General features: G+C 39.4%; 1 protein-coding gene across 1 annotated transcript in view; it reads left to right on the top strand.

Moving 5' to 3' along the window:
- The window catches only part of glra1 (glycine receptor, alpha 1), a 128,204-nt gene that overhangs the window by 71,154 nt on the left and 39,216 nt on the right, over window positions 1-17,834 (top strand). The window contains exons 4-6 of the mRNA XM_044363245.1: window positions 8,707-8,930; window positions 15,445-15,527; window positions 17,013-17,150. Of these exons, the coding sequence (XP_044219180.1) occupies window positions 8,707-8,930; window positions 15,445-15,527; window positions 17,013-17,150 (445 nt within the window). The remainder of the gene's footprint in view (window positions 1-8,706; window positions 8,931-15,444; window positions 15,528-17,012; window positions 17,151-17,834) is intronic.

The following is a 17,834-nucleotide window of genomic DNA, read 5'->3' as shown; positions in this document are numbered from 1 at the left end:
ATACGCATTTTGTATTATTGATAAGTTTAAGAGACTTCGTTTAATTTTCAAATTCAGTCATGAATGTTTCAAAAGAGGAGCAGAGATAATTTTTTTTTGGCCATTTTGGAGATGAAATTCACCAGTTAAGATAATCCTCCAGTTTCCTCCAGGATCCTGTCGTGTTTTAACAATACGATCGTAAAATAAATGTTTCTTTTTATTTTCTACAAACCTTGAGAATATAGAGTGGTGCTTTGTAAGATGTTGTACTCATAGACTGTATATAGATATGGACGTAGTGAAGTGTGACGTCACCTGCTGGTTCGCATCAGTTTGAAGTCCAGAGTTTGTTTGTTTGGAGCGGCGTGTTGCCTTTTGACGCTCTGGAAACTAGGACAGGGAAGGCATCATAACCAACATTAAACTTACTGAAATATTACGACAATATGATTCGTAATATTGACTTTCTTGAGTTGAGGCTTTTTGAACAGGAGTCGAATGTTTTGCACTTTAAGGTACTTTCAATCTGGGAACTCATCGGCTATCTGTCTGACGATGATTTAGCTTCTGGGGGCAACAGCCGATATTTCAGGGCTCCCAGTGTAGCCAGCGGATATCCGGATAACAGATATCTAAGCCAAGACTCCCTCCTCCATGTGCAGGTCGTTGTTTCCAGTCTGATTAGCAACTTGAGACGCTCCAGCTAATTTCTATGAATAGACATATGCATATGAATGCTGTTTACCTGCATGCAACCAAAGCCTGCTCAAACGAGATTGGTCAATACTATTTGGACTACAAACGGTACCTAAATCTCATTCCGTTGCCTACAGATTCAGCATTTATATGCAGATATCTGTTAATAGAGATTAATTCCACGTCGGCTTCAGCCTCAAGCTGTGGTAGTTGCTGCTCGGTTGTACTGTAGTTCTCTAGTCTCTTCATCCCTCTCACACGGAAACCTCAATCACTTTATTTCCCTTTGTCATCTCTCTCTCTCTTTCTCTCTCTCTCTCTCTCTCTCACACACACACACACTTTTATCTCGGCGCTCAATCATTCTCTCTCTCTCTCTCGCCCTCCATATAAAGACAGCTGAGCACCGTGAACAGGCTTTACAGTGTTACTTAAAGTATTATTTCCAGCTTTATCCCTCTCTCTCTCACTTTCTCTTCATCTCTCTCTCTCTCTCCTCCTCCTTCCTATACAACGGGGGAAGTTGTGACTGTATGTAGTTCACATCACTGGATGTTCAGTAGCCTCAAAGGAAGAAGGACACTAAGCTCCCGTGTTGCTTTCAAATGCAGCAATAGTTAATTTCCTCTCTCTTAAAGAAACAGTCTGTTTAATAAATAACCAAAAGATTTGCACATGCTGTCAATATTATTGTGTGAATGAAGATGTAGAGTGACATGTTATAAGGCTGTAAAAGCACTTAGGGAGGAGGTTAGAGTTGATGGTTGGGCATAGCGACTGTTTGTACCTACCAAGAGTCAGTGTTGGCTTCTTTCAACCATCACAGCTATCTTTCCCTAAACTTAAATAGGTTCTTTTTGTTAACCAGAGGTTGTAATCAATATGTTTATAACAAAGTATCAGGGTTGGCTTGTAGTGAGGAACCTGCAGAGAATTATCAGCGACTCTGCAGGTCCTCTCAGAGCTTTATAACGAGTTTCAGCTCATTGTTTAACTGTCCAGCTGCAACTTTACTGTTTCAGTTCACTCAGCAGTTTCACCGACGTCGTTTTCGGGCCAGAGCAGGCAGCTGTTTTCAGAGAAAAAAGCTTTTAAAAAAGTCTGTTGTACTTTCACTTTATCTTTATTCACTTTAACGGTAAATCTGGATGTCATGCTGTTTAAATCTCGGTATAAACTGAGTCACTCTTACACTACTGGTCCAAGTTGTTTTGTTTCTCTACTTCCTGTAGTTTACTGGAATAACATTCCCAGCGGTGTCGACGCCAGAGTTTTAAATTGCTTTACACAGGCTCGATCTGAGATATCGCAGAATCCCTTTGTAATTTTTCCCCACATGAAATCTCACATAATGCAGCTTTAATAAACCATGTTTAATTGCATCAGAACAGTCGAACCTCTCTCTCTTATTAAAATCACCTCAAGATCCTGGAAGAAGTTTGCTGTTGAAAATTGATTTGACATCCCACAGTGCTGGTGGTGATGTGGCTTATTTTGAGGCCAAATAGTGAAAACAGCATCTTCCTCTTCCTCTCTCTCTCTCTCTTAGTGCAGCGTTGTCTGAACGGAGCAGATGTGCTGCCATAATGTGTGAGTCTCCATAACCTCCTCTTCCTACCTGAGCAGCATCCAGGGAGCCAGCAGGGTGTTATGACAGGCGTGGAATTAGAATATGGCTGCTGCTGTCTCTGTGGTTATTGCGGTTGTTGTTGTTAGAGGAAGGATAAGAAGAAGAAGAAGAAGAAGAAGAGGAGGAAGAATGCAGTTCTTTCATGCGTGGTTTACCGCCTGATTTTAATACATGCTGAAATGAGTGCGGTATTGTGTAAGTACAGCATTTCCTCTGCTAATGGTTTCATAGCAGCGTGGCGGCGGTGGATGGTAATTTCAGGGTAGCACTTAACAGTCCAACAGCCTTATGTTAGGATATTAAAACCACGAGTATGACCCATACAGACGTGGTAGGAGTCCCACTTTTTACCACACATATGCCGACGTCCTGCAGCGTTTTTCCACTGTCCTCAGAAAGGAGGCAACATTCAGTACAGAGCTGTTTTAATAAACCGAACACTCAGTTTAGTCATCTATTCCCTCCGATTGTAAATTAATCCCTGGAATTAATCATTTGCACTCTCAAATTACTTTTCCTTCATTTGAATCCTGGACTGGACCCCCCCCCCACCCCACTTAATGTCCATCCATCTGCAGCCATGAAGAGTCCTTGACCCATGAAGCTGAGCTTTTATGGACCGGATGACATCTGTAATATGAACATTTTTTTTCCAATGAAACAATCTATTCTTCCATTAAAGGCTTTCAATGTTGGATTTAACAGGCATAATTATATGAATCGTTGCATATGATGGAGTTCTTTTAGAAGACGTCTTCTGACAAAATAAATTAAATGTGGAATCTGTTGTCCCAATGTAAAAAAAAGTGTAGTAAACCACCTTTTAAAACACAAGACTGGATCCTGCCTTCAGTCGTAGTAGTTTAATACTATATATTACTATATATTACACCAAAACTAAATATATGTATAATATTCTCTGGTTACCTTATGTAGATTTGTATAAAGATCTGAATTATATCAACTATAAACATTGAAACACAAAATATTTTCTAGACACATAACTCAAACTCCTGAATTATTTATATGCTTTACATAAATATATATATATATATAACCAACATTTAATTATCAGACCTTTTAGTCCAGGTGATATGTGAAAATTATGTTCACTTTTTCATAAAAGCATGAAACTTGGCACACTTGTACAGTTTGGAGCCCTGAACATTTTCAGAAATTAGGTTATGGCGGAAAGTAAATTGGTCGTCATGGCCACCAGGAGGCTTTTTTGTGATGGCTCCATTTCTGAAAATGTTCAAGTTCAAGTGTGCCAAGTTTCATGCTTTTATGAAAAAGTGAACATATCACCTCAAATTTGGCACATATCACCTGAACTATGTTAAAATAGTGAAAAAGACGACAGTTTGAGAGATAAAATTAGCATTTTTAGAGAATTTGCAGATAACTTTGAGACCACACACAAGTAATTGGAGAGAATGAATGATATCATTTGCAGTAATGAATCAGTAGTTCAGAGAAAATTTCAAGGAATGAGCAATTAAAATTATAATTATAATTCCCTGTATAATTTAGTGAGTAAAAACAAAACAAAATACTCTTGCTACCAAGCAATTTCAAAATGAACCGCTGGCTAAACAGCTGAATGAAAGTTGTTTACACTATTGCACAAACCTGTTTTATTAGCATGGCGCTCAGAAAGAAATATGAGCAGTATCAATGCACGATAGATGAACTGTAAATGCATCAAGTCACATTTTTAAATAATGGTGAATATTACAGACATGGACGCATGTGTACAGCTACAGGATGGAAGAGTTTCCAGAAGGAGAAATGAAGAACTAATGTTGGAGATTTGCGCAACATCACAACAATTCGTTCTGTAAACTGTGAGACTTGTGTGGCACCAAAATTCATAATTATCTTTGTCCTTAGTGGATTGACTTTTGCCTTTTCCGAGCTGGTGTCAAACTGCAGGCGGGTTTATGACTAACGATCACGGTGCAGGCTCATACCTCTCCTCTATATCCCCTCGTCCCTCCTCTCCATCGACAGACGCTCCTCATCTCGGCGCCATTTCAGGTTATTTATCATATCCTCGCCACAGGAGAAAAGGCGACTCGTTCATGAAAACGTAAAGGTCGAGCTCATTTGTTTCATGTGAGATATTCAGTTAATAAACAGTGATAAAGAGTGAAGGGAGCTCATTGCCACGTGACTATATTTCACACACACACACACACACACACACATGCAGCACCGTGCCTGATTGCTCCTTTAAATGCCACCCGCTGGGGCTGCTGGCATGGCCGTACCTCGTCCCTGCGATGTATTTCTGCTAGGCCACGCAGCTTAATGATGGCTCCGGCCTGGCCGAAGCGGCCGAGCTCCATATTCTGAGAATAATTGACAATTAGGGGGACGGAGGGGCAAGCTAAATGCCACCCCACGCTGAATAAAGAGACTCCATCTCTGATTGTGAAACGGGATGGAGAACGAGGTGGTGGAGGGGGTTATACAATAAAAGCTCTGAGGGAAAAGCGGTTAATATCCTCTACCTGGATATGAGAGAGAGAGAGAATGAGAGAGAGGAAATTTGACTTGTAAAACCTTCAATTTAGGCAACAAGTCATCTAAAACTGAGATATTACAGAATATAGAGGATATGTTTTAACATCCAAGAGAGAAGAAAATGAGTAAAAATGTTTTGTGTGAAGCTCCACCTACCACACACACACACACATGTTCGTGCAATACTTGGAGGAATTAGTTTTATTAGACTTTGGCTTCATTGACAATTTATGTTGGTTTTGGTCTTGTCACCCAACTCTGCAGCTCCTCTCGGCTTTATGGAGCTTCATAGCGACTCTCAGCGCTCTCTTAGCATCATTTTCAACTGCAACAGGCAGTTGTTTTCAGAGAAAAAGCTCTAAAATCCAACTGTACACTACCTGCTCAGCACAGACACAGTTAGCTGTAGACTAGTTGGTGAACATAGTGGAGCATTTAGCAGCTAAAGAGCCAGATATTTCCCTCAGGAGTTGGTTGAGAGCAAAAACAAGAGCTAAAAGAGAGTGAATATTGGATTTACATTCACCAGGCAGACAGAAACACGACTCCAAATGAAAGCATGTTGCAGAAGTACCATAACATTGTTACCTTTCCAAACTCTTTTAGGGAAATGGTGAGTTCGGTCAACAAAGACTTTGACTCAGGAAACCATGGTTACCTGTCTCCTTCCAGCAGTCAGTGTTGGTTTCAGTGAAGTTTTCCTAAACATGGTCACAATCTTTCTATTAACCAAATAGTTTTATTGACTAAATCATGACCATAATGGTGGGAGATCAGAAACATCTCAGTTATTTTGAGAACGGTCATTTTATAACACAGTGACAAGTGACTTATTTAGTCATTAGGAGGAAAAATCTGTGTTCTCATCGCCTAAGTCTCAAAATCAGTCCCCACAAAGATAGATTTGAAGGAGTACTTACACACATACACACACACACACACACACACACATTCAGACCTGTGGGAGATGTATTGATCCTCCTCTTTCAGTTAAACAGTGGAGGCTGAAGGTCTTAAAGCCATCTGTTGGAGGTTCATTTCCACGCTGCGGTTGGGTTTTAACCTCCAGTGGGCTCAGACTCCAGCTGGATGAAACCTTTTCAAAAGCACAACTGAACATCTGAATCTCTGAATCGTGTACGTGAGCAGAGATCAGCGGCTTTCACTCAAGTCAAAAGTCAAACATTTACATTCCTGTGTTGTGCAGAGAAGAAGAAAGCATGAGGACTTCTTGAAATGTTGCGGTTTTCTTCCATTAAAGATCTCATTACTTCCTCCATTGTACATGATTCCAGATAATTCATAAACATGTACACACAGATTTTGGGAACAAGGAAATAAATGACAACAACAAACCATGGTCAAACACTGTAGTTGATATGAACTATTTTTTTTATAACTAGCCATGACATAAAGGCTTTTTCCAATTATTCCCTGAAGAGCGACTTCCTCCTGGACTTCCTCTCTTCTCAGCCAACAGAAGTACTCTTTATCATCTCTCCTTTGAAGGCTCTGTGAGTTAGAAATGTATACATCCAGCCCACAGGCCTCGTCTTTCAAACATGCACTATGCAGCCCTCTATCCTCTGTTCATCTATCGCTCTGTCTGTCCTCTCACTATATCTCTCCATCTCCCTGTGTAAGACTAAAGAGGGAGCAGCAGCTCAATGACCTTCAGCTGCCTTCCAGCCTCACGCTGGGGTCAACACTCCACACATCCATCTGCCTGTCTATAGATCCCTCTGTTTCCAGCAACTTCCTTTTCGGTGCTTTTACTGCTCTTAATGCGTTTTATTTTGTAAAAACGACCGTATTTCTGCAGCGCTTTTAAAAGAAACTCTGCAGAGTGATTTGCCAATCAAAAAACTATGAAGACAAGACTCAAGGGACAAGTAGAGCATGAGGATAAAGAGTAGAAAAAGCTAAAAAATCTGGGTTGATTATGCTGAAGTCTTCAAGGCTGAAGAGGATCTGAGGCAGCGCACAGGCGGGAAAATGATTTCAGATATAGCTCGAGGCCACAACTCGCCGTGATCAGTAAAATCTCTTACATTCACAGAAAAGCAGAAAATGACATACGGATGAAGACCCGTAACCAGCTGCTCATCCGACCGCAAAATCCCGTCCATCAGTCCATCTCTATATCTGCCGGTGTATCTGTCGATCCATTAGTTAGAGCATCTTGAGTCAGCAGTTCAGTGACCCTTAACGAGCCCTTTTTTCCCTTCATCTCTCTTCTTCTTCTTTTTTTTTTTTAAGGGAACATCTCCCCGCAGATACTCTTAACATCCCTCCGTTCAAGACATTTCAGGGATTTATGCTTTATAACTTTCACTGTTTTGTTGTAATTTAATTTCTACACCGAATCAATTTCCTGCCTCGTCTGCTTCAGAGACTTTTCGACCTCCAGAGAACGCGGCTGTGATAGACGAGGGTGTAGGAAGCGGTAGAGATAGTGATAATATAATACGAGCTAAAAAAGATGAGAGATTGTACACTTTCAATTTGTGTGGCTGCTGCGTTGCATTCTGATTGCATTTCCTGTCCCGCTAATACGTTTCTCTTTGTGTGCTTGTTGACTTTTGAAAGATACTGAACGCACAGAAACCAAAATCTGACATTGAATTGTTAAGATTTGAAGTTGCTTAAGCTTTGTTTTGGTATCAGGCCTCCAAACACCACTAAACAATCAAAACTCACTAATTAAATCCTAGAAATTCTGCTATTACATTTTTTTTCTTCATTTCATCATCCTTTCTTTCTTTTCATCAGTTGATAAAGGTCTGAATAGTGAATGCCATTATGAGACAGTTTTGGAGTGAATACATGCATCTCTATTGCAGAAATCTCATATTTCACACTGTTGCTCCACCACAGAGGGGAAGAAAGTTTTGTTTCACATTTATTAGTGAAGAATTCACTCGGAAACGCTTGCAAAAATAACATCCATTGATCAATAACACCAACACTCAACAGATTGATTGATTTGATTGCTTAAAGTGACCTATAATTACGTTTTCCCAGCGAGGACCTCTTGTGGTCATGAGAATAATTACAGTTCTGTCTCAGTCGCATGACATGATGTAGGTTTTAAGTGCAAAACACACCAGTAGTGTCTTGGAAGGTCATTTATGATACTTCAGCAGCATCTGCGTGAAGAGTGGAAGTACGCTGGAACCCTTGAAAATACTGTATGACAGCAGTGCATTCAGATGTCAGTCCTCGATGATGCGTCTCAACACATCGTCAGTGTGTTAAAGCAGCACGACGAGGGGCTGCATCGGTGGGGGACGTGTTGCTTCAGGTACTAGTCAGACATGAATGACAACACAGGAAGGAAGAAATACTGTTTATACTAATCAGATACAGGATTTTACAACTATTGGGGCTCATTCATTTTTGTCGTAGGGCTAAAATTGTACATAGGAAGCGAGCGTTTTGATATGAATCCATCTGATGTGTGTGTGCGTGTTGCCCTTTAGAGGCGAGTTCAGGCTGGATAGATGTGTGTTTGCATCTTATCTGGGCCCAGCAGCAACAGAACCAAACCTAAACTATACAGGTCCCAGATCAGAAAACACTATGAGTCATTTTTGGGAGGCAGTCAAGGAAGAACCTGCAGTATTTTGTCATTTTGACTTATTGAATGTGCCATCCACACTCAACTACAGATCGTTGTTTTATAGAGGAAGTTATTGGAAATGTCTTTTCAATCATCGGATTACTGGTTACTGTAAATTTATTCTCAGTAAAGTCGCTTACATTTGTTGTTAAATATGTGTCTTTCTTATCTGTACATGCATCCGTAATTGCAGAATATTTGGTTTCCCTCCCTCTAAAGTCTCCGTGTCCTTTCCGTCTCCTTGCAGGACTACAGAGTGAACATCTTCCTGAGACAGCAGTGGAACGACCCTCGGTTGGCCTACAGCGAGTATCCCGACGACTCGCTGGACCTCGACCCCTCTATGTTGGACTCCATCTGGAAACCTGACTTGTTCTTCGCCAACGAGAAGGGAGCCAACTTCCACGAGGTCACCACCGACAACAAGCTGCTACGGATCTCCAAAAACGGCAACGTGCTTTACAGCATACGGTAAATGGAGGCGGTGTGAGGTTTCATATCCCAACTGTGAGAGTAATGCAGCTTACTGTACTCATTTTAATGTAACTTAGTGGATCTTTTAAAAAACCTGAATTTGTGATACAGTGTTGGTTTCTTACTCTACATATTCAGCTGGGATCATTCAATACAGTTTGATAGTATTTAAATAACACAATACAAATCATAACCTCTTGTTGCAGTTTTATAAATCAGGAAAAATATTCTGATCGTGTTTGTTTGGCATTAAATTAAACTGATATCAGCGATAGAAAATGTTATCATTCCTGCCACTCCATTAAGGTTTAATAGGTTTAGCTGTGCATTCTCTGTTGTTGCTGTGATTTAAGTCATTCAATCATTTATTTCAAAGTTTCAGATAGGCAGAATTAAAATTTTGTTATGCCGTTACTGTCCTTCATTTCTTATCAGTTCGCCTTTTTGTTCAAGTAATCCAAATATTTCTAATGCTGAAAGTTTTACTTGGAGGGCGACGCAGAACTAATACATACAAAATGAAATAAATAAACATAAAAAAAGATAATATATAATAAAAAAATACATACATACAAAACAATCAGTAGAGTTTTAAGCTTCTTACACAACATGAAGCAAATTTTAGAGACAGCGCTACAAAGTTCTTGCACTCCAGACGGTCTCATCAGCAGACTGACTGTGAAAGCACCAAAAAAAATCCTGCATACAATCCATCACTTGTACTCACTTTATTAACAACGTTTCAGTCCTCAGACCTTCATCTGCAAAGATTTATGTTGTTAATAAAGTCAGTAAAGTGATGGACAGTATGCAGGATTCTTTGGTCCTTTCAGAGACGGCGCCATAAAAATTCAAAGCAAGTCACAAAGCACAAATTGAGGTGAAGATTCAACTGTGAAAATGTTTCAGTATGAGTTAAAAAAAAAAAAAGTGCTTATCCTGAGGCTGTGCGGCTCTTAAATGTACACAGACGAGAGAGTAAAGCAAAGAAAATGGAGGAAAATAACAGAAAGTGACTGCAGTGACTGTTGAGTTTTGAGGTTATTCAGCTGCTTCACTTGTTATTCAAACATTAGTTGAATAGTAATTATAAAGGACTCAACACACACATTTGCATGGACAACTGGCGTGTATGCTGGTAGCTAGCTACAGCTAATAATCTGTATACAAAAAGTAAATGTGTGTGTTAAAATGCAAGGAGAAAAACTCACTTTAAATGCATTCAGCCTTGATGACACATGATGCTACATGTGCAGTATGTGTGTCGAATATTCTGTATTTCTTGTCCTTATCTAGCCTGACTTGTTAAAAAGTGCAACAACAGAATGAAGTTTTCTTGAAATTAACATTTCAAGCGTCCGTAAAAAAAAAGCAGAGAGAACTTTGATAGCAGTGAAACGAATCTGGCTGATGGTTTTAAAAGATAAGAATGATATCAAAAAAAAGTTTTAGCAGAAGATGAAGGAGCGGAGTTATAAGTTTGGAGGTTATATTGAAACAATCGGTTATAAAACTATGATGGAAAACAGCGAATGTCTCTCCTACTCTGACGTCTTGTTTATTGCATTCCTGAGACCTTCATCCTCTGCTTTAGAGCGCTCTTATTGCATCCAAGTTGGAGGTTTTTATTTCCTCCTGAGCTGCACTCCCTACATTTTTTTCTTCTTCTTTGTATCTCCAAGACATCCCATTCAAGGCTCTCAGAGTTATAGCCGCCTTCAGCCGACAAACCTTTTAGTCTGCCGGTGCCTCCACCTCCTCCTCCACCTCCTCCTCCTCCTCCTCACTTTTTATTGCCTCTGCTCAGGGGCGAATGAGAAAACGCTGCAGCAGCCATGGTAATCTACTCAGCCTGTTAGTATTCCAGCGGCGAGTCTGATCCGTTATCAACCTCAGTTTTCACCTTCCTGTCCAGCTGGAGGAGGAGGAGTGAGATTGGCCCTTTATAAATATCGTCAGAAAAAAAAAAGGGATGAGCCCTGCGCTCCCCCCTCTGCCACTTTCATTTTTTAACTTGACAACATCAGAATGAACCCTCTTCTTGATCAGCTTGATCTCGGAGGCGACGGAGGCGCGGCTCGGGATATTAAACCGTCCCCGGGGGAAAGAGTGGGGTCTTGTAAATGTTGTTTACTCCGTTTTTTTTTTTTTTTTTTTTTGATGTTTATCGCTCAACAGTCGAGCGGCGAGAGGAGAAGTCGTGACCGATGACCGCCGAGATGAAAGTGAACTTTTTGAGAGATGGGAATGACCGGATTCACATGGAGTCCGAATCTCCTGCTGCGCTTCAAAGCAGGAATGCAAGGCTTGCACTTAACTGATATGTAGCCCCGTTTGTAGATGTGGGGTGCTATATCAGAGGAAAAATCTATGATAATTCTATGTATTTTTTTTAAAAAATGACAAAATTCATTCCTTTTTTTTACATACCTTCATTTAGGATGATTAAATCTGAGAATAATGTCCTCGCAAGACAGTTTGTTGTTTGTTAAAATACCCAGATCGAACTATATTTACATTTACTTGATAAGGACCCCTAGTGGCTGTTTGAAGAATTACACTTTTCTGTCAGGAGCAAAGGCAGAAGTAGCGTGAAAAAAAAACTCATAAGAAGGAGGATGTATGTGTCGATAAAGCATGTGGCTTGGACATGAGAGCATTGTTTTTCTTTCAACCTCGACTAAACTCAAGCAAGTAGTTTTTGTGCCCAACGGAACCGTACGGTAGCAGATCAATAAACGCTCATGGATCATTTTTTTCTTTTTTCTTATCAGGATAAATCTTGTTGAGCACCTTTTATTTTAGATTATAAAACATCTTTCAAGGTGACTTGTCTCATATAATAAATCTCATATTTAGATTTAAAATCAAGTTGGACTTTAAGAATAGGTTCACATGGATCTTCATAGTCTACAAAACTCAAGTAGCCCAGAAATTATGATCATCTGGACCTCACAATGACGAAGTTCGATCTCAAGACAGGAAGTAGTAGCGTTCATGCAGGTGGATAAGCATGTAGCATGTCTAGCTATCTTTTTATTACCCATAATCACAATCTCTCCCTAATCTTAGTTGCATAACCTTAACTATACCATAGTTTTAGAAGATATTGTAGAAAGCAAGTATCTCTAGTCTGGTGAGAGACCTGCAAAAAACTTAGATATACCGTCTTTCTTTGAACAATTCAGGCTGCTGAAGCTGCGTAATGCGTCAGCTTCAGAGTCACAGGAGGACTTCGCTTCAAAAGACAATATCTGTATTATCTATATCAATCTGAACCTATTGTTTAAGACAGATCACTGCACTAGGATTAAGAAAAATGACGTGTGTGTTCTAGAAAAATTCTTGACACAAGTTGAATGAGCTTTATTATAAGAGAGGGGGAGGCTGTTTGTAGTGAAATGTACATCACATGTTCCTGCTTCCTTATCAGGTGTAAAGAAATACAACAATTAGCTCCTTAACTGGGCTGAGATAAAAGACAAATAAACAGTTTTTCAAGTTTTAGCTGCAGAAAAATTACATACTGTAATCAAATATCTTCATATCCAGGTTATTCCAGGTCTTTGTTATCTCTCCGATAGTGGAACAAAAGCACAAAACCACCAGCAAGGTTGTAAGTTCAACTCCTTCTGAAGTTCTAAGAGTATAAACTCTAACTCTGTCTGCATTTGGCGTTTAGGTGTCAGGACGCAGCGGACTTCTCTGTCTCTCTTTCTGAGAAAGTGGGACATCTGCTGAAGCTACATCATGTGTGTAATACATATTCAGCATCCTGTCAGGGACTTGTAACAATGTGCAGACGCAGGCGAAGTTTATTTGATACATCAGGCCGACCGGACACGTGTGTGTTGTAGCGGCGGGTGTCCTGTTAGAGCAGAACAGAAGGACTGAGCGTGTGCGGCGAAATCATGACAACCTGCTGACAGCTCAAACTCACATAATTGAAGCCAGAGTGAGGGAGAGATTAACACACTCGGACGTAGTATTTAGTGATTTATAGATCATTTAGAGAACATTTAGTGGTGATAGCGGTTTTCATCATCAGTTGCACGACACGTAACACGCTCCCTAATTAGCACAACATATGACAAAGCAACCAATTAGTGCGTTATGGCAATTAGTAGCAATGTCTTCAACCAATCAGATTGTTTAGATGAAGTCAGTTATAAAATGTTGTATTTAAGATGGACAACCATCAATATTTGGTGATATCGAGGTTCAAAGTCTGGAAACGGTACTTAAGTTAATCTCACCACAAGTTCCATGTATGAGCTGTTCTGGAACTTTCAACTGTATCACATGGCCTTCATCAGCAGATGGAGTTTGTACTGTAGATGTTTAATTTTCTAAATTATTTTAGTTCTTGTCATTCATGTTGGTATAAAAGCTTCAGAGATTCAAAGTTAATTTAGGCAAATTCAAGATAATGCGATACGATCGAAAGCTCCAGAAGAGCCACTAAATGGACCTTGTGGTAAGAATGTTTTTCTCAAATCAGCTCTGCGATGATGAGTCTTCAGTTGAATGTTTATACTCTTCTATTACTGTCAGGCTTGATGATGAATTAAGTATAATATTGATAAGTGATTAATTGATATACAAAGTCACTTTATTATTGGCTTAATTTTAATTTTCTAGTGAAAGCATCAAAAATTAATCAATTAAATAAGCATAGCTAAGACTTACTTTGCTGTTTTTTTTTCTGATATATATATATTTCAAATTACAAACTGCAGTTTACTGATAATAATTGTTAAACTGCATCTGCGGTGAGTTAAATTAAATGTGGGAACAGACATGATTACATCTTCTAAATAAACTCCTTCCAAAAGGCGACTTATTCCATAACGGCAGATATTGAGGTCTAATGGATGTAATGCAGCAGCCGTATTGTTAAAATGGTGTGATATCTCATTTTAAAATGAAAGTCTTTAATTTCAGTAATGCATTATATCAGTTATAAAAATAAAAAAAGCGGTTTTTCCATTAATTTGTGGGAAAAGTTCTGCAGAGATACATTCCCTCCATGTGACAGCAGTAATTAATTTCGGTGCCTGAGACTCAGAAACCTAATGTGTCACCACGACGCGGGACCGGCTGCCCCGAACATTTTAATTTTCTGAGTTTCACGGATCAGCCTTGCATGAAACAAGATTCATTCCCACGTTGCTGCACGTCCTCCCGCTCAGCTACAGGTTTTCATCCTGTTTTAGTCCACCAGCAGAGAAGAAGACGAGCTGAGGTTTGGAAACTGTGACCTCTAAAATCACACCGGTGTTATAGTAGTTTCTGCAGTTGTGTGTGCGTTACTCAGAAATAACAATCCATACTTACACGTTGGATTCATTTAAGGATAAGTTTGCTGTTATTTTACATTTTTCTTACAGTCGACAAATTGTTGGTTTGTACTTAAAAAAAAACTCCTCCCAAATCTTTATTTTTTACTGTAGTTTTTAAGCAAATGTTACTCAAACAGGATGAACTACTGCATCTGTTGGGGACTATTTTCAGCAGCAGATTAATCCACATTTGGTGCTTTAGTTTAGTGTTTCTGGCAGCAGGACGGTGTGTGTGGGATTGAGTCAAAATACGAGACGATGTGTGTGTTCGTGGTGATGAAGGAACATGTCAACCGGTGCGGCGGTGAGGCTCATTGACGTGTTTTGAATAGTTTTTAGACAACGGAGCCTTATGTCGCAGAGGAATAAGATATATCAGGCTTTGATATATACACACAATACTTGTTTGTAGGATAAATTCATTGCTTGTTTTGACTTATTCTTTAAATGAAAAAAAAGAAACTCGGTCATTAAAACCTCTCAGAACCCAAAGAGACATCTTTAAGTTGCTTGTTTTGTTTGACCAACAGAGAAAAGCATCATATCCTCTCATCTGAGAAGCTCAAGACAGCAAATGTTTTGCTTTTTTTCTTGAGAAATGACAGTTAAATGATTAATCAATTACTAATTATTGTCATGTATAAATTTTCTTGTGATCAACCTGCTACTTAATGAACTGAATCGTTTAATCAAAATAATCCACATCTTCATCAAAACATTTCTTTTTTTGCCAATTCACTTATATTTTTATTGATCTTGTTTTCATACATTTAATTTGTTCGACTTTAACTCCTGAAATCCAGCTCCTTATTTTTCATGTGAAGTAATTAAACTATTTTATTTCCTGTATTATTCATGTGTGAGCATGAAATGATGATGATGTTAATGTAATGAAAGCAGCTGCTAATAACGCCAGTAATGAATGGCTTTAGGCTGTTGTTGCAATTATTCAGTCAGGCAGATAAATTGATACAAATTCATAAAATGTTATCAATTACAAACCTGTCCTGATGTGTGTGTGTGTGTGTGTGTGTGTGATCGGCGTGGTGGTCTGCCACCGGCTGGTTGAGTAACACTGATAAAGCTGCAGATAATCCTCTTAATACTAAGTGATACTGTGTGTTTGTGTGTGTGTGTGTGTTTCTCTGTGTGTGTGTGTGTTTTCATAGAATAACACTGGTCCTGGCCTGTCCCATGGATCTGAAGAACTTCCCTATGGACGTCCAGACCTGCATAATGCAGCTGGAGAGCTGTGAGTACATGCATGCACACACACACACGCACACACACACTCTTTCTCTCTCTCTCTCTCTGAGTCAGGGGCACATGGAGAGCATCGGTCGATCAGTCACTGAGCAGCTGGCAGGGTGAGAGATATGATATAGATTTCTCTGTGGCCTTTTCATTCTTCCAACGGACGTGAGCGGAATCACAAAAACCGGAGCTGAAGTTCAAAGAGCTCAGTGCTGCTACAAAGGTTCAGTGATCAGAAAACAAAGAAAGGGACAATACGATACTCGCTACTGATATGTGGCGTCAGGTCTGATTTCACGGCATCAGAAGGGCTTCGCAACATCAGCGTCTGACACAATCACATTTTTAACCTCGTAATTAATATTGGCTCTGGTCAGATGTGAATTTATTCTTATGTGAAATTTTATTCAACAGTTCAGACTAGGAATTAAAGTCTGGTATTACTTCCTCTTCTCCGTGTCACTCAAACCACCTTTGTAATTTGTACAACCACCGATCACAGCGAGCAGATAAAGCAGCAAATCAGTGTTGTAAAGTCAAGTTTTCACTTCATAATTTTTAAGATATTTAGTTTAATCTTTCAGTTAAACTGGAGACTTTTCCATATTTCTTTACATTTCAGAAAAATACTTGCTAAATGTATAAAACTGGCTATTTTGCAGATATTTTATATTCAACATTAGCTTATAAAATATCACATTATGTCCATGTTTCATTCCTTTCTGTCCATCCTGTCTTTCCTTCCTTCTATCATTATTCCTGTAATGATTCCTTCTTTCCTTCTAATTTCTTTCCTTTTATGTTCTTTCTCCATGATTCTTTCCTTATTTCTATTCCTTTCCACATCATTTCATTTATCGCTTTTTCATATTTTCTCTGATCTTTCTCTCCTTCCTGCTGATTTATCATACTTCTTCCCTCTGTCTTGCATTATTTCTTTATATCACTTTCATTCCTTCATTCATCTTCTTCTCTGTCTTTCCTTATTTTCCTCCTCTATCTTTTCAATCATTCTCTATTTGTTTCCTTATTTTCTTCTTCTTCCCTTTTTTTGGTTCCTTTGTCTTTCCTTCTTCATCTTCATCTAGCATAAAAAAATCTGAACTAAACTCCACTCGTGTTTACAAAGAGTACTTTATATAATTGAGTACATTTCACTGCTGTTACAAACGACCACATTCACTGTACCGCACTTGTTTTACAGCTGTGGACATTACTGTGAGCTACAGTAACTACAACACATGACATGGTGGTGGTGGTGTGCTAGATAGTAGAATTTCCAGTTTGTGTTGAACTGGTCACACACACACACACACACAAACCCTGCAGGGGGGGTGAACCTCTCACTAGGTGACCCTGCACTCCATCCAACCAGACGCAGAGAGCTCAGCTTCCTCCTCGAGGGGGAAAAAAGAATAAAATAAATGACCAACACGCTGATGAAGACAGTCTAACCTCCCGCTCTCTCTCTTCTCTCCGCCAGTCGGCTACACCATGAACGACCTCATATTCGAGTGGGATGAGAAGGGCGCCGTGCAGGTGGCAGACGGCCTGACGCTACCTCAGTTCATACTCAAAGAGGAGAAGGACCTGCGCTACTGCACCAAGCACTACAACACAGGTGAGTGAGACAAAGACGGAAATATGGCTTCTGGCAGTTTGAGGTTATTGTGCTAAAATTTCCGTCTTATCAAGCTTTTTTTTCTATATTATAGATTTTAAGAACTTGCATTGAGATACTTTCAACCTGTTTTTAGTTGTTGTTGTTAAAGAAATTTCTATAATCAGGTGCCTTTTCCTGTCGTCTCCTGATATACTGACACTTGCAGTATTTCTACAAGGTTCTTAAAAGAAGTTGATTTCATTCGGACACTGGTAGTAACTCTGTACTTTATGAATCTGCAATTTCCTGGAAATGTTCCTGAAAAGAACGATGGAATTTAACAGGGAACGTAGCGACAAAGTCTCAACACCCTTTCTTTAGATGTGTTGACTTTAAAGCAGTTGTTGATTTTCAGAGGAACTTCCCTGATAGAACTGCACCATTTAAACCCGAGTAAATATGCATCTATTATCACCTTGGAAACTTTATTCTCCATATACACTGTCTGCCTGTGGACACAATCCACATCTTTTCATTTTCAGCTGACCTGCTGTCCACAAACTGAAGGACGCTCCGGAGAAATATAGGAACTGATTAATTTGAAGTGTATAATTCAATCCAATTCCCTTAAAATTAGTACCAAATTACATCATCCTTTCCTGGAACTTCCTCACTAGAAAAACAGCAGCATTGGTGGTTTAC

This window comes from Thunnus albacares, chromosome 10 (genome assembly GCF_914725855.1).
Source record: "Thunnus albacares chromosome 10, fThuAlb1.1, whole genome shotgun sequence".
NCBI classification, from domain to species: Eukaryota; Metazoa; Chordata; class Actinopteri; order Scombriformes; family Scombridae; genus Thunnus; species Thunnus albacares.
The sequence above is the reverse complement of the archived record's forward strand: the minus strand, read 5'-3'. Positions and strand labels throughout refer to the sequence as shown.